Source organism: Rhinopithecus roxellana, chromosome 19, assembly GCF_007565055.1.
Source record: "Rhinopithecus roxellana isolate Shanxi Qingling chromosome 19, ASM756505v1, whole genome shotgun sequence".
NCBI lineage: Eukaryota > Metazoa > Chordata > Mammalia > Primates > Cercopithecidae > Rhinopithecus > Rhinopithecus roxellana.
The window spans coordinates 82,480,228-82,503,926 of NC_044567.1; the positions used below are offsets into that span (position 1 = coordinate 82,480,228).

The following is a 23,699-nucleotide window of genomic DNA, read 5'->3' on the forward strand; positions in this document are numbered from 1 at the left end:
GCTGGACTAACTGCAAAGACTCGATAATTAAGCTGACCCTTCCCATAGATGTAATGTGATAAACTGTGTCAATGCTCTCTAAAGATTGTAAAAGGTTTACATTACAATAGACTTTATCCACAAAGTCCCTATGACGTTAGTGTTTACCTGTGTCTTAGATTAAATGAATAAAAGGTTATCTTCTTATCTGCCATAGTTTCTAAAATAAACTGAGTCCCCAGTTTTAAACTTTTTTTTTTTTTTTTGAGACGGAGTCTCGCTCTGTCGCCCGGGCTGGAGTGCAGTGGCCGGATCTCAGCTCACTGCAAGCTCCGCCTCCCGGGTTTACGCCATTCTCCTGCCTCAGCCTCCCGAGTAGCTGGGACTACAGGCGCCCGCCACCTCACCCGGCTAGTTTTTTGTATTTTTTAGTAGAGACGGGGTTTCACCATGTTAGCCAGGATGGTCTCGATCTTCTGACCTCGTGATCCGCCCGTCTCGGCCTCCCAAAGCGCTGGGATTACAGGCTTGAGCCACCGCGCCCGGCCTAAACTTTTAAAATAAAATTCTTTCATAATTTGAAAGCTACAACATAAATGTTTTTCAAATACTACTTACCTTCTTCCAGCTTAAAAAAAGATTGTGAAAGGGACTGAACATCTTCCTTAGGAATTTTATAAGCCAAAATAGAAGAAAAACTGAAAACAAAGATAAAATATGGAAAAAAATTAAAAATTAATACTATTGTGTTCTAAAGCTAAAGTTCAACATGTTTAAAATTCAAAATTAAATTTAATAATTTATTTTGATATTTATTTGGATGACAATTGTTTAAAATAATAACATTTTCATGCAAAACAATTCTCATTGCTACTAAAAATGTTAAAAAAATTTAAATACTACAGAATATTGAAAAATCTAATACTAAGGCAGATATAAAACACCAGCCATCAGACTTCATTATTCCAGTATTGGTAATAATACAGATACATATATACATATATATATATATATATATATATATATAAATTATCTACAGACACATATATTTCACATATATGAAATATATATATATATTCACACACAGATATACATATATGGTCTATGAATAAAAAGATGATTTTTCACTTAATCCTTAATATAATAACTTTTTATAATCTTTGCTCTATAAAGAATATAACCACATTTTCAAAAATTTTACCTTTCCTGACGGCTTGCATTTGGGAAAATATACTGAATTTCTCTTTGAAGGCGGTCTACTTCTAGGTTTTCTATCCAGTCCTTCAATTTAATTTCCAAAAAGTAGCCTTTTCCAAATTTACTCTTTAGATGTTGTACTGTTCCAATACATCTGAAGTAATTTTTTAAAAGAAAGCTCAGATATAAAATGACAGCTTCAAACAATAATTTCTCACACATATCACTACATTTTAAAAAAATATACCTTTACATTTATAGAAAAATTACAAAGAAAATACAGCATTCCCATACACTCTTCATCCAGTTTCAGTTTCCCTAATCTTATCATCTTACATTTCCATGGTAAATTCGTCACAACTGAGACACCGACATTGGTACATTCCTTGTCACTGAACTCCATACTTTATTTAGATTTCACCAATTTTCTACTAGTGTCCTTTGTTTATTCCAGGTCTATCCGTATACCATGGTGTTCTTAGCTATCGTGTCACCTTAGTCTCTAACTGTGGGTGACAGTTTCTTATTCTTTCTTTCTTTTTCATGATTTTGACAGTTTTGAGAAGTACTGGTGTGGTAGAAGTTCCCTCAGTTTGGGTTAATCTGATATTTTTCTCATGACTAGACTTGGGTTATGGGTTTTGGAGAGAATACCACACAGCTGTAGTACTTTTTCCATCATATCATATCAGTGAAAATATGATATCTGCACAACATTGTTTAATTAAGGTAGTATTTGCCAGCTTTCTCAACTGTGAAGTTACTATTTTCCTTCTTCTGTAGTTTATTTTTTACAAGAAACTGGCTAAGTCCCGTCCAAACCTGGGGGATAGGAGATTAAGCCTCCTCCCTCGAAGTGGCTATTATCTATATAAATTATTTGGAGTTGTTCTGTAAGGAAGATGCACCTCTTCTCTCACACTTATTTCTTTACTCATTTATTTATGTAAGTAGAAACTCATATATTTATTCCATATTTGTGTTATATAATTAATCCAATATATAACAACTTTTTAAAATAACAAGTACTATGCCTAAAAATAATATTCCAAGTTATTGAAATATTAAGTAAATTCAAATTCAAAGTAGACAGCCACACTTGAAAAAAACTCAACATACTTCCAAGTCAATCTATAAAAAGCTAACTCAAAAACTAAAATATTTAACATTTAAATTACTAACTATTGCCATGTTTTTGAAATGATGACATTCAAAATCCAGCCCCCACCCTCTTCCCCTAAATGGCATGCTATTTAGACATCGACCTTAACTGCCCAGACACCATGATAGCTACTCGATCACAGACAGCCTCTGCCTCCTCCATATAATGAGTGGTCAGAATAGCAGCCCGCTTTTTGTTTTTAAATGCAGTTCGAATCGCTCGCCTATAAAACATAAATGAAATAAAAAGAAAGGAACACATCTGATTGTTAAAAAGCATGGGTTTTTAAAAATCCAACTGGTTGGCTAGTTAAGTCAATTAAAACTTACCAAACATCAATTGCTATGGATATCACATCCTGCCCAACTGTGACTTTTACATTCTTTTTTTTTTTTTTTGAGATGGAGTCTCGCTCTGTCCCCCAGGCTGGAGTGCAGTGGCACGATCTCGGCTCACTGCAAACTCCACCTCCCGGATTCATACTATTTTCCTGCCTCAGCCTCCCAAGTCGCTGGAACTACAGGTGCTTGCCACCATGCCTGGCTAATTTTTATATTTTTAGTAGAGATGGGGTTTCACCATGTTGGCCAGGATGGTCTCCATCTCCTGACCTCGTGATCCGCCCACCTTGGCCTCCCAAAGTGCTGGGATTATAGGCGTGAGCCACCGCGCCCAGCCATGACTTTTATAGTCTAATTTATTTTCCCTTCATTTTGAAAGCCTATCAAATGGAAAAAAACTCTATGATTCCAAATGTTACTATGGGCTAAAAGTATGACAATAAATAAATTTTAAAATTGATGCCTTTTCTTGTTATAACCAAAACAGGCTTTGAATCATAAGGAAACTTTAACATGCATCCAAACCAAACCTTACAATTTATAGACATGGAAGTCGAGGCTTAAAGAGTTGTTCAAGACCAGGTGCTGTGTCTCATACCTGTAATCCCAGCACTTTGGGAGGCCGAACGGGCAGATCACCTGAGGTCAGGAGTTCGGGAACAGCCTGGCCAGCATGGTGAAACCCTGTCTTTACTAAAAATACAAAAAGTTAGCTGGGCGTGGTGGCTCTTGCCTGTAGTCCCAGCTACTTTGAAGGCTGAGGCAGGAGAATTGCTTGAGCCCGGGAAGCAGAGGTTGCAGTGAGCCATGATGGCACCACTGCACTCCAGCTTAGGCAACAGAACAACACCCCGTCTCAAAAAAAAAAAAAAAAAAAAAAAGAGTTGTTCAACTAATTAGTACTTTACATGAACTGCATAATGACATTTCAGTCAATGATGAAACACATTTCCAACCGCGATCCCATAAGATTATAATACTTTATTTTTACTGTACCTTTTCTGTGTTTAGATATGTCCAGATACACAAATACTTACCATTGTGCTACAACTGCCTACAGTATTCAGTGCAGGGACATGCTCTACAGATTTATAGCCTAGGAGTAATAGGCTGTACCATATAGTCTAGGTGTGTGGTAGGTTATAACCACCCAAAGATTTATATAAGTACACTCTATTATGTTTGCACAATGACAAAAATGCCTTTCTCAGAATGTATCTCTGTCATTAGCAATGCATGACTGTACTAGAAAGAGTCCCAACATAAATTCAAGACACCATTATTATGGGAAAGATCATTTGTATGCTAAATGACCAGAAAAAAACTTAAAAACTATTCAGAACACTAGAACTCTTTAATAATGACTCATATGCTTATTTGTGTTTCGGAATATGTAAAATATTATGAACACTTCATGAAAAATACGGCAAAGTTTCAAAAGCTTAAGGAAATCTCTAAATCTAATTTTTAATTACTATTGTATCCTTTGAATAGGATTTAAAATCAAGATGTACATATAACATAAAACTAATATAATAAAAGAAGCTGTTCTATTCTGAAGTATGATGTACTGTGTCACAAGCACCATACTCACCACATGTGCTGTTTGGCTTTGGGATCCATACCTGTAGATGGTTCATCTAGCAAAGTAATCTGAGGATTCCCTAGCATACTTAGAGCAAAACACAACTACATGGAAAGAAAAAGACGGGTGGGGAATTAACAAAGGTTCACTATAAGGAATCTATCAAGACAGTATCAGGTACTAAACTATCAATAAAAAAATACAGACATTATTTGGTGTTTAATGAAAGTACCTTTCGTTTGATTCCTGCAGGTAGTTTCTTTACAGTTTTCTGAAGATGTTCTTTTAAATCAAGTGCATTTGTTATTCTGCAAAATGAACATTACAAAATGAGAGCACCATGACATATATAAACACAAATATCAACTGGGTGTGATCCCTGATCTTGTGAATAGTTACTCAGTTGAAGCTTATTATAAGTAGGTAAGGGCAAAAGTCTCCAATTTACATCATTTTAAATAAATTAATATCTTGATAAAATGGTTCACTTTCAATTAAAGTAAGTTTCATGACATCTACAGGTACATTCATCCTGCAACTAGAAATAGAAAAATGACATTTTTATAACTATCATAATTTATAGCTATCAATATATTTTCATATATCATAAAGAATATATGAAAAAGTAATAAACATTTTCTATAAAAATCATTGTCCACAGAAATGCCTGTTATGAAATTTTAAAAATATGAAATGTAAACCTTTCTAAGTAACAAAAGGAATCTAAAGACAATTATTTTACCGACTTATGACTTCTTTCATGTCACTTGCACTCATTCCTTTTACAGCTCCATAAATTTCAAAATGTTCCTGCAATGTTGTATCTGGCCACAAAGGGTTTATCTGAGGACAGTAACCCATACACTTCAGGGAATAATCATCTTCATTTGTCTCTGAAGAATAATCTCCTAAAAATACCTATAGAAACACAAACCAATTTTTACTATTTTCTTTAATTTACATTGTGAAGGGAGTGGCAAGCACATTAATTAAAACCCCTTCCTACAGCCAGAGTAATATCAAGTCAGATTTGTACTCCTTTATTATTATTATTATTATTGCTAAGTAACTGAGACTACAAACAAGTGCCACCATGCCAGGCTATTTTGTTTTCTTTTTTGAATTTAGCAGAGACAAGGTCTCACTATGTTGCCCAGGCTAGTCTTGAATTCCTGAGCTCAAGCAATCCTCCTGCCTCAGCCTCCCAAAGTGCTGGGATTACAGGCATGAACCACAGAACCCAGTCAGATTTTTTACTCCTTTTTGATGTTTGATGATGGGAGGACATATATAGGTAAGTCAGAGTTCAGAGACATGGTCAGAAAGAGTAATACAGAGTTGGATGAAAAAGCAAGATGTAATTCTAATGATCAGGGAGCTTCACTGGACGGTGACAGTTAAGCCAAAGAGATAAGTGAATTTAGTACATATATTTCTAGGGTATAAGGTATAGCCAAACAAAGGAAATATCTTGGGCAATATGTCTGGCATTTTCCAGGAAAGCAATGAGTTAGTGTGGCTGACACAAAGTAAGCAAGGGGAGAGAAGCAGGAAATGGGATCAAGGTAGTTTTGTGAAGTATCCACAAAGTGGTGAGTGACACGCTTATAATAAAAGACCAGCTGATGGCAGGTCTAAACAAGCTCCCACATCTCCTGAAGCTAATAAAATTGTCTTCCATTAAGTTGGCAAATAACTCATGCATATAAGCACTGCAAAAGCAGAAATACTGTATATATGTGTGCGTCTACATGTGTCTGAAAATTTCACCATGCACATTATTTTTACAGATAACCCAAAAGATCATAATTTGATCAAGCTGTATAAAAAAATGCTAAAAATATACATAAAAATTAAATATCAAATCCTAATTTGTCATTAAAAGTTTGTTAATTAAAAAGATAAATCACATTCAACATATCCTATACTCTTATATATCATACCTGGCCTGAAGTTGGTTCAGTATCACCAACCAGAATATTAATAATTGTGCTTTTGCCAGCACCATTTGGGCCCAGCAGTCCTAAGATCTCTCCTAAAGGAATTGAAAGAAAACTCATAATCCAATCATACTAAAAGTGGAAATTACTCTTCCAGAAAAGTTACATAATAAAAAATTAAATACCAGCCTTTTTTCACACAGAAAGAGATGTATTTAGTTGCCACTTTCTTTACTTTTCTTGAAAGAAGAAAATCTTTCTTGTCATCATATTCTTTATGCAAATTGCTGACCATAATGGATGGTTTCTAATAAGAAAAATTGTATTTAAAAAGAAAGTTATAAAACCTATCATGAAATGACAGGCTGCACATACCTCATGTCCATATTACAAAAATTATATTGGCTAATAAGGGGATACTGTACAAATAAATATCCATTTGTGACTGAAATCCTGACTTATTCAAAAGTAAGTAAACAAAGTAATTTTTTTCCAAGAAAGATTTTTTTCAGATTGCTTCATATGCAAAGAAAAATATTTTTCAGATTAATTTCTATATACTGGGAATTTATCATTTCATATTTACTATGACTTAGTCATAAAGAATAAATTACCTCCTCACAACACTGGCAACTCATCAGCTCTTTGACCTTTAGTCTTTCAGCTTTGACATCTTCATCTTCATCCTCATTGTTTGGTGGTTCTGGAAGCTTCCTATTTTTGGACTTCGTTGAAAGGTTTCTACATATATATAATAAATATATAAAGACAGTAGGTTTTCAAATAATTAAAAATAGTAAGAAATTCAGATACTAGGCAGAGAAAAGACTGAAAAAATACACTAACATAAGATCTAGGATTATCTCTGAAAGGTGGAATTATAAGCGATATTTTTCTTTTTCTTTCTTTTTTTTTTTTGAGACATGGTCTCACTCTGTTGCCCAGGCTGGAGTGAAGTGGTGCGATCTCAGCTCACTATAACCTCTGTCTCCTGGGTTCAGGCGATTCTCCTGCCTCGGCCTCCTGAGTAGCTGGGATTACAGGCACACGCCACCACGCCCGGCTCATTTTTGTATTTTTAGTAGAGACAGGGTTTCACCATGTTGCCCAGGCTGGTCTCAAACTCCTGGCCTCAGGTGATCCACCTGCCTCGGCCTCCCAAACTGCTGGGATTACAGGTTCAAGCCACCATGCCCAGCCACAAGCATTATTTTTCAATGACTGATAGCATTTGGATGATATTACCTAAACTCATTCATTTATTCAACAATATTATTTATGACTAGTAGGTGTCAGGTATTATTACACAAAAAGAAAGATGAAAAAACATGAACCTTGCCCTCAAAAAATTTACAGCCCAAGTATAAATGAAATTGCCCAGAAAGAGTAGATGTAGAGGGTTGATGTCAGAACCCACAGTAACACTATCTTTAGGGATAGACAGTGTATGAAGTGCTTGCAAAGGCAATTTTGAAGTATAGAGGCAAACAGGAGAAGACATAATGGAAAACAAAGAACAAGAAAAATGTGGCTCCTGCCTATAATCCAGGCACTTGAAGAGGCCAAGGCATGCAGATCACTTGAGGTCAAGAGTTTGAGACCAGCCTAGCCACCATGGAGAAATCCTGTCTGTACTAAAAAATAAAATACAAAAAGTAACTGGGTTTGGTGGCACATGCCTGTAATCCCAGCTACTTGGAAGGCTGAGGCAGGAGAATCGTTTGAACCTGGGAGGCGAAGGCCGCAGTGAGCTGAGATCACGACACTGCACTCCAGCCTGGATGACAGAGTGAGATTCCATCTCAAAAAAAAAGAAAAAAAAATTTGTAAGGAGAACAATGTCAATCATATTAAAGGCTGCAGATTAGTTAAATAAGTTGAGCCTACTAGACAATTAAAAGACAAAATCTTTAGTTATCTTATTGCAAATAGTATCAATGGAAAGGTAAGAGAAAATCCAGATTGCAGGGAGTTATAGGAGTAGATGGAAGGTGAGTAACTGGAGATAGAAGGATTTGGGCTATGAAAGGAAAGAGAGATATAGAATAGGAATTAGAGATGGATTCATGTTCAAATAAGATCTATGGGTTCTTTCATATATGGAAGAAAGGTGACCCTCCCCAACCCCACAAAAAATATACCATTGAGATCCAGAAAGGAAAGAGAAAAAGAGAAAAAGAAAATTGAGCAATATTCCAAGTATATAGAATAAATGAAGACCTGGATAATAGGATGGGCTGCTACTTCCTCTAGGATGGGGAAAAGGCAAAAATGATGGAAGATGTGAGTAAGTTTGTAGAAATTTATAACTTATAATTAAGTGCTTCTATTTTCTGAGATAAATGACAAGATTATTTACTGAGATGCAGGAAGGTGATTTGAGGAATATGAGGAATAAAGAGAAAGCTTTGGATAACTACTGAAAAGAAAGAGATAAGAAGGTGCTAACTAGCAAAATGTGATATATTTCCAAACAGTATTAAAATATAACTACCATTCAACCCAGCAATCCTACTACTGAGTATATACCCAAAGGAAAAAAAAAAACCATTACATAAAAAAGACACCTGCACTCATATGTTCATCATGGTACTATTCACAATAGCAAAGTCATAGAACCAACCTAAGAGTCCATCAACAGTTGACTGGACAAAAAACATATGGTATATATACACCATGGAATACTATACAGCCATAAAAAGAATGAAATTATGTTCTTTACAGTAACATGGATGGAACTGGAGGCCATTATCCTAAGTGAGGTAATTTGGAAACAGACAATCAAATACCACCTGTTTTCACTTATAAGTAATCACAAGTATAAAGAGACAATCAAATACAACATGTTCTCACTTATCAGTGGATACACATGAACATAAACATGGAAACATTACGACTATGGACTTCAAAAGAGGGCAGGGATGAGGGTTGAAAAACTACCTATTAGGTACAATGTTCACTATTTGGGTAATGTTACACTAGAAGCCCAATTCCGATCAATATGCAATATATCCAGCTAACAAACATGCACATTTACCCCCAGATCTAAAATCCTTTTTTAAAAAAACCAGCTGAATTTATATGGAATAAATATGTAGTATTATTAAATGGAACTTTCATGTTATTTTTTCCAGTATATAATTCAATTCACCAATAATTATAATTTTTAGTGGACAGGTCAAAAAGACAAAAGTTGAGGATGCTGAAATGATAATAAAGTGATGAATCATGTAAGCAAGGCTGGACAGAAGAAAAAGTAAAAATAAATTAGCTAATATATTTGGAAGAATATGTAAAAAAGACAAACAATAACAAGCATTGGCAAGGATGTGGAGAAAACAGAACCCTAAAACATTCCTAGCGGCAGTGTAAAATCGTATTACCACTTTACAAACAGTCTGGCAATTCCTCAAATGATACAGCAATCCCATTTCTAGGTATCCACCCAAGAGAAATGAAAATATATGCCCATACAAAAAGTAGTATACAAATGTTCATAGCCACATAGTTCATAATAGCTGAAAAGTAAAAGCAACTCATTGATATAAATAAAGTGCAGTACTGATATATATAAAGTGCAGTGTACAATGTACATACAATGTAATATTACTCAGCAAAAATAAAAAGGTAGTGAAGTACTGCTACACGCGACTACATGATGAACCTTCCAAACATTATACTAAGTGTAAAACCATATGCTAGATACTAATTATAGAGCCCAAATCCTAGTAATTTTTAAAAGATGTTATCTGGCAAATCTGATGATTTTCCAACATTAAAATAACATGCCAACCAACTATGGTAAAAAGCAAATAGATATAAAAGTTAAATGTAAGGATTTAAGAGTATCGTTGGCCTTTTGACTGAAGTTTTCCAAAGCATATTTCCATTGTCCAGTTATATAAAGTGTTCAGAATAGGCAAATCTGACAGAAACAGAAAGTAGATTAGTGGTTACCTAAGTCTGGGGGCTATGGAAGTAGGGATAAGAAAGTGACTGTAAATGGGTACCAAGTTTCTTTTTGGAGTGCTGGAAATGTTCCAAAATTATGTTATGGTGATGATTACACAGTTCTGTAAATATACTAAAAACATTTAAAACTTTAAAAAAATCAACTGACCTGAAAAAGGGATCTTTTCTTATTGATCTGCCTCCATATTTTTTCTCATAGTATTGTAAGAGGAAAATCCACAGTACACACTGCAGGTAGGGCTAAAAGAAAAACGTAGCAGCTCATGACTAAAAGATTTGTTGTTGTAGTTTTTTCCTTTGCCAACGGAACTAAGACTATATACATCAAGTTCCTTGCCATTACCAAAAGAAGCAATCACAACCTTTTTCATACTTGACATGATAAAGATAATTAAAAATAAATTTTAATACAAACCGAAGCAGAATTATTTTTAGCAAATTCTTCATTTATTTTCTACCTCTGTATCATTCATTTATTGTCAGCTTTATAAAATATAATGAAACACAAAAACTTTGTTTTTGCTTCTAAGAAAGACACAACTGTAATTAAATAGAATTAATAACATGTAAAAGGATATATTAAAGTGAACACATTCAGTAAATGAAAGGTACTCCCCACTGAAACACAGAATAGCTAGCGTTAAGTAACACACTTAACTTTTTATGTACCTTCTTTTTCATGCAACAGGATAAAAAACTAAATATAGTTAAAACCACAGGACCAAACTATTCTTAAGGTAACATGCTAACTCACAAAAACACTTTATTTCTTACCGATATAACAGCTACTGAAAGCCTATCCCATGGATTATAGGTGTCCACATGTTTTCGTACATTCTTCCAAGAAATCTAAGACAAAAAGTTTTGAAAATGTGTAAGCTGCAGTATGTAGAAATATTTGGATTAAAATGAAAAAATGTATTTTGTTTAGCAAACGTGTACTTTCTATAAATAAGTTAGCTATTCATATTAGTAAGTTATATTTTTTACTTAAAATCTTCCCTGTCCCAAAATATTTCTGAGGATCAATATAAATTAAACACATTAAACTGAGACCTAAAAAGGGAAGCAGGGGAAGTAGGATTAGAAAGTAGAATTAATTAGCAATTCTAAATTAAGAATTCATAACAATATTTTTTCTAATCACATGGAAATTTTTTTCAATTATCCAGTCTTAATAAAATGAATCTGGTTTTTGTCTCTATTTTTTCTTGTAGAAAATCTCTTATACTTTATTCTTTCTCAGCCCTTTATAGTAAAATATATTATTTAATCACTGATAAACTCCTAAAAACAAATACTGACTGAAATCATGTCACACTTCTAATTATATACATCATTTTGAGCATCAGAGAACCTGTAATGAACATAGCCCTTTTCCTTTGAGAATTTACAGTTTGACAAGAGCTTACAATAATTTACGCTGCATTAATAATATCTAAATCAAGCAGTAGCCACTAGCCTGATGCATTTTACTATTTTCTGAACAAGAACTAACATCCCCAATTTAGACCATATTTATTTATGTTTTTTAACATATTAAAATATTTAGCAGAATTACCTTTATGAAAGAAATCAGGCAACCTAGAAGTGGATAGATTGGAATGATGATACAAAAGGCATAATGAAGAATAGTTGCAATTGTGTATCCCATAAAGAAAGTTATTTCAGTGATTGCAACACAAGCCAACGCTGTCTAAAGAAAAAATAAACAAACAAGAGACGAAGTGTTTACAAACTTCATACAAACTGACTTACAAATTGGTGTCTAAGCATTAAACTATTTTTTCAATCCTCTAATAAAACATGGAACTAGAGATGATATTTAGCCAGCAAGCAACAACAATATCACTTGTTTGTAACTAGTGTCCTTGATACACTAGTTGCTAAATGTCTTCCATATTGTTCCTAGGTGGAAAGGATGATTCAGAAGACAAATGTACACGAAAAGAAGCTGCCAATTATCTACCTAAATTCTGCACTTACAAAAGACATGTAACATTTTTAGTATAATCAGGAAAGAATTCGTGACTTTTAATTAAACTGCTATGGAAAGTTGAAATAATGTAAAATGTGACTTACCACAGAATAGACAAATGACCAAAATTCTTTGGTATTTAAAATTTTCTTAAAGGTGAAAGAAGCAATATAAGTGAACAGAATAAGTGATGGAACATAACCAATAAGGCAAAAAACCTGTAAATCAGAAATATGTTTCTATAAAAATATGAACAGCTTACAATACACATGACATGAAATACCAGTCATATTAAATATTAAGAATAATTATTAATACAATCCTAAATAAGTCATTTAAACTGAACACTATTTGTAGTTTTTTATACCAAGTAAAATACTATCTCTCATAATTATAAAAAGCAAGTATAGCTAGCTACAACTTAATCTCTCTCAAATATTAGCTATATTTTAATATACAGCACTTTATTTTTTAAAGTTTAAGAAAAACATTATTTTATATGGCAGAAACTAACATATAAGGTCATTATGATCTCTGACAAAATCGGTAAGTTTAGTTTCAGCCTCACCTGAAACTAACCTTGATGATGAGGTTGAGTCATCAACCTCACCTAACTCTGTTTTCCCTTTTTCCTAATGTTAAAGTATTCAATGAAAGGGCCTACTGTCAGTCATTTACATGTGCATACGAATGCAAATCAGTCTCTTCTTTGATATTTTAAGTTATATTTTATTTTATTGTAAATAATTTCCAGTTTTACTTTAGATTCAGGAGATACATGTGCAGGTTTGTTACACAGGTATACTGCATGATGCTGAGGTTTGGGGTATAATTGATTCTGTCACCCAAGTATTGGATATAGTACACAACAGTTAGTTTTTCAACCCTTGCTCCCCTTCCTCCTGCCCCCATCTAACAGTGCCCAGTGTCTATTGTTGCCATTTTTATGTCCATGTTTACCCAATTGAGCTCCCACTTATAAGTGGGAACATGCAATAGTTGGTTTTCTGTTCCTTTGTTAATTCACTTAGAATAATGGCCTCCAACTGCATCTGTGCTGCCGCAATAGACATAATTTCATTCTTTTTTACGGCTGCACAGTATTCCATGGTGTATATGTAACACACTTCCTTTATTCAATCACTGGTTGATGGGCTCCTAGGTTGATTCCATGTCTTTGCTATTGTGAAAAGTGCTGCAATGAACATACCAGCTCATGAGTCTTTTTGGTAGAATGATTTATTTTCTTTTGGATATATACCCAGTGATAGGGTTTCTGAGTTGTAAGGTAGTTTGGTTTTAAGTTTTTTGAGAACTTTCCAAACTGCTTTCCATGGTTGCTGAAGTTTACATTCCCACCAAAAGTATATAAGCATTTCATTTTCTCCGCAGCCTCGCCAGCATCTGTTGGTTTTTGACTTTTTAATCATAGCCATTCTAACTGATGTGAGACGGTATCTCACTCTGGTTTTGATTTGCATTTCTCTGATGATTAGTGATGTAGAGCATTTTTTCATACATTTGTTGTCCACTTACATGTCTTCTTTGAGAAGTGTCTGTTCGTATCTTTTGCCCACGTTTTAACGGAGTTTGTTGTTTTTTGACTGCTGAATTGTTTAAGTGCCTTATAGATTATGGATACTAGGCCTTCGTTGGATGCATAGTTCGTATTTTCTCCCATTCTGTACGTTGTCCATTTACTCTGTTTATAGTTTATTTTGCTGTGCAGAAGCTTTTTAGTTTAATTAGGTGCCACTTGTCAATTTTTATTTCTGTTGCAATTGCTTTTGAAGACTTAATTCTTTCCCAATGTCCAGAACGGTATTTCCTAGGTTTTCTTGTAGAATTCTTAAAGTTTGATGTCTTACCCTTAAATCTTTAATCCATCTTGAGTTACTTTTTATACATGGTAAAAGGTGGAGGCCCAATTTCATTCTTCGGCATACGGCTAGCCAGCTATCCCAGGACCATTTATTGAACACAGAGTCCTTTCCGGTCGCTTATTTTTGTCAACTTTGTTGAAGATCAGATGGCTATAGATGTGTGGCTTTATTTCTGGGTCCTCTATTCTGTTTCATTGGTCTACATGTCTGTTTTTGTACCAGTATCATGCTGTTTTGGTCACTGGAGCCTTATAGTATAGTTTGAAGTCAGGTAATGAAATGCCTCTGGTTTTGTTCTTTTTAGGTAGGATTCTTTTTTTTTTTTTTTTTTTTTTTTTGAGATGGCGTCTCTCTCTGGTGCTCAGGCTGGAGTGCAGTAGCACGATCTCAGCTCACTGCAACCTCCACTTCCTGGGTTCAAGCGATTCTCCTGCCTCAGCCTCCTGAGTAGCTGGGACTACAGGCACATGCCACCATGCCCAGCTAATTTGTTGTATTTTTAGTACCGATGGGGTTTCGTCATGTAGGCCAGGATGGTCTTGATTTCCTGACCTTGTGATCCACCCGCCTCGGCCTCCCAAAGTGCTGGGATTACAGGTGTGAGCCACTGCGCTCAGCTTACCTAGGATTCCTTTGGCCATTTGGGTTCTTTTGGGGTTCCATATGAATTTTAGAATGGCTTTTTTAGGCCGGGCGCGGTGGCTCAAGCCTGTAATCCCAGCACTTTGGGAGGCCGAGACGGGCGGATCACGAGGTCAGGAGATCGAGACCATCCTGGCTAACACAGTGAAACCCCGTCTCTACTAAAAAATACAAAAAACTAGCCGAGCGACGTGGCGGGCGCCTGTAGTCCCAGCTACTTGGGAGGCTGAGGCAGGAGAATGGCGTAAACCCGGGAGGCGGAGCTTGCAGTGAGCTGAGATCCGGCCATTGCACTCCAGCCTGGGCGGCAGAGCGAGACTCCGTCTCAAAAAGAAAAAAAAAAAAGAATAGTTTTTTTAAATTCTGTGATGAATAATGTTGGTAGTTTGATAGGAACAGTGTTGAATCTGTAGATTGCTTTGGGCAGTATGGCCAGTTTAACATATTGAGTCTTCTAATCCATGAGCATGAAATGTTTTTCCATTTGTTTGTATCATCTCTGAATTCCTTCAGCAATGTTGTATAGTTCTCCCCGTAGAGATCTTTCACCTCCTTTGTTAGATGTATTCCTAGGTATTTTAATTTTTTTGTGGCTATTGTAAACGGGATTGTGTTCTTCATCTGGCTCACAGCTTGCCCATTATTGAGATACAGAAATATTAAGCTATGTTTTAAACTATGGAATAAAAGAGCTTATATCCTTTGTGAAATTATTTTCAGGCCTAAGTAAAACCAAGAAAGGCATTTTAAGGAAGGAATATATTAAAACGTTCCTGATTACACCCAAGTAGGTGGTCTACATGAAAGATCACTTTAGTTTCAAGAAATTATTTTAAAATGGTGGTAAATTATTGTTTTTAAAAGTCACTTATTATCATATAAAATGATTACATGTATTAAATACAATAGATACTTGCTCAATTTTCTTTAAAAAATAACCAAATTATTCAATAAGTCAATTGTCATGTTTATAAATAGTTTTTAAATAAAATTGTATCTATAAATAGCATGAGTACAACACTAACTTACCACAGCAAGGAACTTTACAGTATAAAAATACAATCCATAATGAAATGCCAATAAGCTTCCTAGCATCAAAATAAGAATGATAAAAAATAAGGGGATATCCACAACAGCTTGTCCAATCCAATATGCAGATGGCAAAAGACCTGAAAGTTTAAGTTGAGTATAAGCTTTGATCTAAAAAAAAAGAAAAAAATTATAACTTTAGACACTTTAGAAACATACAAATAAATTAGTAAATTATTGCAGATCTCTTAATATTACATCAGCGAAACCAAAAAGGTCACATTCCAGGCTATAGGTAATAAAAGTCCCCCTCACACTAAATAAAAATTCCATTTAGCCTTTAATTTGGCTCATTATCTCTAAGTAGTAACAATTTCAACAAAATTTTTAAGAATCAGAATACAGTAGTGCTAAGAAACTGAGATTAAAATAAAACAAAAGGTGTCACGGCAGTTGGGGTTAACAGCCATACAAACAATAAATAGCCAAAACATTACAGCTTTTGAAATACTGTGGAAACAGATGGGAAGATATGTTTACACAGAAAAAGAATTCTCATTTTTAAAAATGAACCTTTCATAAATAAAAACACTAATAAATTGCCAAGTATCCTTTGGATTTACATAAGGCTTTCAGCTTAAGTGAAAGCTTCTGAAATGTTCAAAACCTTTTATGTACACTGGCATAGTATATAAATCCAAGGTGTTACTTATGTCACAAGTAAACTTAAATGATCATAGTTTTCCTATCTCAGGTTCTCATTTAATTTCAAATTTCTAAAATATTTCACAAATCCAAATACCTAACAACTTTATTTAGTTGATTTTTGCCATCTGTAAAAATATCTACTCCGAATAACTAAAGGTATTATATGAAAGAGCTGTCCACAGAGTGAGATAAAGGAAGCATAAAATATAAAGATTAGTTAAGAAGAGGAGAAATGAACAGAATTGGCAAGTTTTCTGTTCAATGAATTACGAGAACATGAGACACATGTAAATTCTAATACAAGAATAAAAACATAAGCCAAGGCAAATGCAATTATTTTGGATAATTCAAACTTCTGTCATTCACACATTGCTGGGAGGGTAATATAAAATGGAATACTCATCCTGGAAAATAATCTGGCAATTTCTTATAAAACTAAACACGTATGATTCAGCAATTACACTCTTGGGCATTTATTCCAGAGAAATGAAAACTTATGTTTACACAAAACCTGTATGCAAATGTTCACAGCAACTTTTTCATAATAGCCAAAAATGGAAAATAATCCAAATGTTTTTCAACAGGCAAACGGTCAGAGAAAGTGTGATGTATCCATACCATGGAATATTACCCAGCAATAAAAAGGAATGGCTTATAGATACATACAAATTGGATGAATTTCAAAAAAAAATGCTAGTTGATAAAAGCTAATCCCAAAAGAAAACTTATTGTGATGCCATTTTACATTTTTGAACTATCAAAATTCCAGAAATAAGAGAAGAGTAGTGGTTGCCACAGGTCAGAGAGGCTAGGAAAGGGCAAAAAATGGGAATATTTTTGGTGACAGAAATGTTCTGTATCTTGACTGTATCAATGCCAATATCCTGTTATATTTTTCTATAATTTTACAAGATGTTATCATTGGGATAAAATGTAAAGAGTGGCCGGGCGTGGTGGCTCAAGCCTGTAATCCCAGCACTTTGGGAGGCCAAGATGGGCAGATCACGAGGTCAGGAGATCGAGACCATCCTGGCCAACACGGTGAAACCCCGTCTCTACTAAAAAATACAAAAATCTAGCCAGGCGAGGTGGTGGGCGCCTGTAGTCCCAGCTACTCGGGAGGCTGAGGCAGGAGAATGGTGGGAACCCGGGAGGCGGAGCTTGCAGTGAGCTGAGATCCAGCCACTGCACTCCAGCCTGGGTGACAGAGTGAGACTCCATCTCAAAAAAAAATGTAAAGAGTACACTGGATCTCTCTGTCATTTCTAACAAATAAACATGAATATACAACTATCTCAAAATAAAAAGTTTAATTAAAAATGTTTCAGTTGAAACAAGAAAGAAAAATGCAAATGTCCAGTAAGTTTTATTATCGTGCAGTGGGTTATGGATTTCTATATTCCTTATGCTTTTCTATAATTTATACATTACTACAATGAGTATATTTATGACAAAAATTGAATATTATTTTAAAAATAGAGATATGTGTTACTTTTTTTTTTTTGAGACGGAGTCTGGCTCTGTCCCCCGAGCTGGAGTGCAGTGGCCGGATCTCAGCTCACTGCAAGCTCCGCCTCCCGGGTTCACGCCATTCTCCTGCCTCAGCCTCCCGAGTAGCTGAGACTACAGGCGCCCGCCACCTTGCCCGGCTAGTGTTTGAATTTTTTAGTAGAGATGGGGTTTCACCGTGTTAGCCAGGATGGTCTCGATCTCCTGACCTCGTGATCCGCCCGTCTCGGCCTCCCAAAGTGCTGGGATTACAGGCTTGAGCCACCGCGCGCGGCCCTGTGTTACTTTTATACTAAACAAATTAATAACAAAATTTCTATTAGAATTTATTTTATTTATTTATTTATGAGATGGAGATTTTGCTCTTGTTGCCCAGGCTGGAGTGCAATGGCATGATCTCGGCTCACCTCAACCTCCGCCTCTCAGATTCAAGTGATTCTCTTGCCTCAGCCTCCCGAGTAGCTGGGATTACAGGCATGCGCCACCACGCCTGGCTCATTTTTTTTGTAGTTTTAGTAGAGATGAGGTTTCTCCATGTTGGTCATGCTGGTCTCAAATTCCCAACCTCAGGTGATCCGCCCACCTCGGCCTCCCAAAGTGCTGGGATTACAGGCATGGGCCACCATACTTGGCCTAGAATTTATCTTTTTAGAATTTATTAAAATAATGAGTTCATTATTCATCACAGTCTGTAAGTTAATTTAGACAAATTTGTTTTTACTTAATTAATATCATCTGTGAAGAAGATCAGAATTTTTATTAGAGGGGTAAGATATAATCTCAGCAGAGTGAAAGAGTGGGAGACTTTGAACAGCCAAAGACTGTACAAGATCACCATATGCCTAAAGGAAAACAAAAGGGAAAGGCGCAAAAAGAAGTGAAAGAATACCAAAGAACCTCTGTATACTCAGCAATTTCTCCAAGGCCCTAATGATGACAATCACTTTCACCTTTTTTTTCCATTAATAAGAATTTAGCACCTTGACTACTTAATACCCCTGTTAAAGGATAAAAGGGACAGGCATGTTAGTGTGCCAGTTAAGGACATAAAGATCATAGTCAGTTCCCAAATCCACAATTTAAACAAGTTGAGTCAACCTGAGCAAGTCATATGAACAATACCATCTTTGATTTCCTGATCTATAAGAAATCGGTAACAAAAATCTTACCTCACAATATTGTGAGAATTAGAGAATATAATTTTTAAGGCATGTAGCAAGTCTCAAGTAATAAATATTAATTATCACTACTATTACAATAAGAAACTATAATAAATGTATTTATATTTCATTTACTTATTTCTAAAATAACAATTATAGTAAGCCTTGCAATCATGCAAATAGGTTATTTTTATACGACACTTCTTATTAGCAAATTATATATTTTTAACTGAGTCATTACCTTATGATTCTCTGCATTTTCCATGGCAAAGTAAGGTGGCATTGCAGTAACAATGATTCCAAGCAAAGCTGCTTGAAAATACAGCTCAATTTTAAAAACTATGTCGGTAATTTCCTGAAAGACAACCACAGAATAACAAATGGAACTGAGAATCATTTTATGTCTTAAAATATATCTTAGGATATTTCTTATGTCCTAAAAAAAAAATCAAAACCTCAGAAAGAACATATTAGCATATCTAACCCAGGCATAGTCTACATGAAAGAATGACTGGCATAGTCTACATGAAAGAATGACTGGCCAAGAAAGACCCACAAATATGTAGACTAGTAGTGCAAGAAGTGGAAATGAATGAGACTAGAGTTGGATCCAATCATACAGAATCTAATGAAGGAAGAAACAAATGTGAAATATTAATATGAGTATCTATATGAATAGTTAGCTTTAAAAACTCCCATTTATTTCTTTCAAAATATAATACGATTATATGTCAGTGTTTGATGAAAATTATAAGTTGTAAAATCTTGTGTAATAGTTATGGATACAGACATATGTAGTAACATCATAAAAACAAGTATGGGAATTACAAATTGTGAAACTGTGAATTGTGGTTACTTCTATGGGAGAGAAGGAAATAAGGTTGGAGAGGGGTAACATGAGTTTTCACCTGTATCTTTAAAGTTTTATTAAAAACAAATATTATGCAGTATTAACATTTGAAATATTTGGATAGTAGGTGGTTCATTTTCTGTAGGCTTGAAATATTTCATAATATGAGATACCTCTCCACAGACACTGCTGCTGGAAATGGAAAATGATGCTAACATTTGGGAAGGCAGTTTGGCAGTTCTTCAAGTGTTAAACATAGAGTTACTAGATGATCTAGCAATTCCACTCCTAGCTATACATCCAAGAGAAATAAAAACATATGCTCATACAAAATCTTGTACTAAAATAGTCATAGCATTACTCATAATAGCCAAAAGGTGGAAATAACCCAAATGCCATCAACTGATGAACGGATAAACAGAATGTGGTATTTCACATAAACATTCCATACATTCCACACAATGAAATATGATTTAGTAGTAAAAATAAATGAAGCACTGATATGTGTTACAACATGGATGAATCTTCAAAGCAGTATGCTAAGTACAAGAAAGCAGACAAAAAAAGACTACATACTGTATGATTCCCCATTTATATAAAATGTCTAAAATAAGGAAATCCATAGATACAGAAAGTACATTAGTGGTTGCCTAGGGTTGGGAGTGGGTATGAGAGGAAATGAGTGATTACTAATGAGTATAGGGGTTATTTTTTGGGGTGCGGGGTAATAGTATATCTAAAACTGGCTGTAGTGAGGACTGCACAACTCTATGAGCATAATAAAAAACACTGAAGTGCATACTTTAAATAATGGTCAGGTTGATTGGGCATTATATTTCAATGAAGCTGTTTTTAAAAGTATGACAAGAGAAAATAGAAAATATTGTTCCAGATATTTGTCCATTTATTTTTAGCATATGATAATCAAAAGGATTATGAGAAAAAATGTTGAATGCTTTTCTGTAATCTTAAGTTGACTCTGATATGCACAATCCAACAGTTCTATCTAGAGGAAAAATGGTTGTCCGGGTGACTTCTCAAGTTTTTTTCAATACCCCAATATCTGGATTTTGGGTAAAAACCATTCATTTAAAAATTATATTATATTCTATGATCAATACAGAACACACTTATTCCTTATACAAATATCAATACCAAAACAGAATCTCCTGTACCCTGAAACATACTTATACTGGGGAATCATAAACCATTTCTCACTTGAGTTTTAAGAAGACTAAGAGACCTCACAAGATAAACTTCTACATACTTAGTTATTTTTGCTTGTTTTTTTAACGGTTATTATATATATGACACGCATATGGAAATTTATCTGTATATACATTGGCTTACTTGAAAGAATGGGGTACTCCAGATCTGGATGGTTTCAGTCACATTTAAATGATAAAGATAGTAGTTACTAATGATATTCACTAATATAGGTAAAGAATAAACCATAGTACTGTTGAAAACAGCTGCAAAAACATAGTCCTACAATTAAAAAAAAGACACTTATTACATACTGTATATAAATGGATATATTATTGCTGTGTACCAAGCTTTTCTCACCAACAAAGCTAATTCTCATACTGAAAAACTGCTTCAACAACTCACAGAAATAATACTCAATGACAGATAAAGACAATCTGGTTTGGAATGTACAGATATTTTAATATTTTAAACAAGCATGTACTTTTTAAAAAAAACTAAATTTCTGTAACTTTATATATTGGTCATCTGTGAGGGAATGAAATGTATCATAAATAAAGACAGCTACTTATTTCCAAAAGTAAAATCTAATTTCTAACTCATAAGGTCAAATCAACAAATAATTAATTTTAGAAGAAATGTTTTAATCTTGCATAACTCCCAAATGGATATTCCTTCAGTGCATTCATCTTACCTTTTCTAAACGCATCACATTTAAAGCCGCACTATGGGGAGCCACGGATACATAGTCACTGTCATTAATCATGGTCACCATTATGTTCTGGCTTGTGAAAAAGTCAATAAGATCACTGATCTCTGAGTCTGGTGTCAGAAAATAAGCAAATAATAAAGAATGAGTTTAAACGAAGCTTTTAGTAACATTGGGAAGATAATTCTAGTAGTATTTTATTTTCATTAGCAAATACACAAGTAAGTACATTGGCTCTGAAGCCAGTCAGCCTGGTTTTAAAGCTGAGTTGTAATATTAAATTATTTGTCCTTCAAGCAAGTTACCTAGATGCTCTGGACCTTAAGTTTCCTCTTTTGTAAAGTGGGTAAAATAAGTATAACTGCCTCATAGGTAGAGTGATCATGAGGATTAAATGACTGAATATATACACAGACTAGAACCTGACACATAGTAACTGTGCATATTTTAGCTGCCGCTGCTGTTGCTGCTGCTGTTGCTACTACAACTATTATTAACATTGAAAAGTTAACCTGTAATACAAGAAATTTGGTTAAATAATAAGAATAAAAATCTATCTGACAATTTTAGGTAACAAGATAACCTGCTAAGCTCAGAAAGATATAGGCATGATAACATCACTCGCTAGAGGATTTTTTTGTAGGCTCTGGGCAGACATGTCAATTGCCTTAACTACCTTAAAATATTCAAACACATAATCACATCGCTATCTACATTCTCTAAAGTACCTGGAGCCAAGAGTAAGATTTTAAATCCTGTCAGGATTTAAATCTATACCACATGTCTGCCGAATACATGCAGTTTCCCCTCTATCATAACAAAAACCAGGATTCAGGGAAGGACAAATGTGCCTTTGAGAGAAATTTAAATCAAACAAAGCAAAACATTACTAGTAACTGAATAGTATGGCAGGGTGGATCAGACACAGCACCAAATCTCAGTGTCATAGAGAATGGTGACACTACTTTACTCCCAACCTAGTACCTTAACTGATCTCTTATCTCTAACTTGCAAGAACAGCTATGTACCCTGAGAAGAGAGACACATTATAAGTGAAGGAAGCACAGCACAAGAGATACAAAAAGCTCTGCAAGGTGGGCAAGATACCACCTAATATATATATACACAGAGAGGCCAGCGATTCAAAAAAGAAGTGGTTTATTTTGGAACACACACAAGGCTTAGGAAGGCATGCATAAGCAAGCAACTCTAAGAATAAAAAACAAAGAGAAACTGAAAATACTAGAATTTCTAAAGCTCAGTGAGAATTAACTCAAAGCAAAAAGATTTTATTTGAAGCCAAGGTCCTTTTTTTAAAAAAAGAAATATTTGAGATGCATGTACAATTCCCTGGACATATATAAAAAATGTCAAGATTATCATAGTGTAAGGATTATATGTTAGCAATATAAAATGTATTTTAAAACCAAAACGAGAATTCCTAACGAAAGAAAAAAATTGCAAAACCTAACATTTTCCATTCGAGCAATTTTCCATTAATTTTCCACGCTCCAAGTAATTTTCCATGTTCTCACTCATTTATCCATCAATAAATGCATCTTTACCCGAAAGAATGAAGGTTATATAACAAGCACCAGATTTTAACAGTGATGCCTTTAATAGTAATTTATAATCATTCCTAGCCACGCTTATTATTTTAATATTTGCAAAGTCTTTTTTGAATCAGTTGGTGAATCAAAAAGGAAAGATACTAGAATGTAGGTAAAGTGTTAGAAAGGTTAAACCCCACAGAGTTTGTTACAGAACAGGAGATGTTTTAGGAACAACTGATCACATATGAATAAAGTTTGCATTAGCTTTGAATGTTTTGAAAATCAGAACACTATGT

The 23,699-nt window shown here is 34.5% G+C and overlaps 1 protein-coding gene across 8 annotated transcripts in view; it reads right to left on the minus strand.

The window, feature by feature from the left end:
• Positions 1-23,699, minus strand: part of ABCA5 (ATP binding cassette subfamily A member 5) — an 84,326-nt gene that overhangs the window by 7,188 nt on the left and 53,439 nt on the right. For 6 of the 8 annotated variants that reach the window (XR_004054871.1, XM_030922559.1, XM_030922556.1 and 3 more), the window contains 17 exons: positions 21,836-21,963; positions 21,286-21,423; positions 19,327-19,440; positions 15,709-15,879; positions 12,259-12,372; positions 11,738-11,872; positions 10,951-11,025; positions 10,325-10,416; positions 6,819-6,945; positions 6,394-6,511; positions 6,208-6,299; positions 5,007-5,182; positions 4,497-4,572; positions 4,274-4,368; positions 2,442-2,561; positions 1,181-1,330; positions 598-677 (listed from right to left, as the gene is read on the minus strand). Coding sequence is in view for 6 of the 8 variants with exons in the window: in XM_030922559.1 (XP_030778419.1) it covers positions 598-677; positions 1,181-1,330; positions 2,442-2,561; positions 4,274-4,368; positions 4,497-4,572; positions 5,007-5,182; positions 6,208-6,299; positions 6,394-6,511; positions 6,819-6,945; positions 10,325-10,416; positions 10,951-11,025; positions 11,738-11,872; positions 12,259-12,372; positions 15,709-15,879; positions 19,327-19,440; positions 21,286-21,423; positions 21,836-21,963 (2,001 nt within the window). In the remaining 2 variants the exon portion in view is untranslated. Of the gene's footprint in view, positions 1-597; positions 678-1,180; positions 1,331-2,441; positions 2,562-4,273; positions 4,369-4,496; positions 4,573-5,006; positions 5,183-6,207; positions 6,300-6,389; positions 6,512-6,818; positions 6,946-10,324; positions 10,417-10,950; positions 11,026-11,737; positions 11,873-12,258; positions 12,373-15,708; positions 15,880-19,326; positions 19,441-21,285; positions 21,424-21,835; positions 21,964-23,699 lie in introns of those variants that run through there. The other 2 variants (XR_004054872.1, XM_030922561.1) reach the window with 2 other exon arrangements.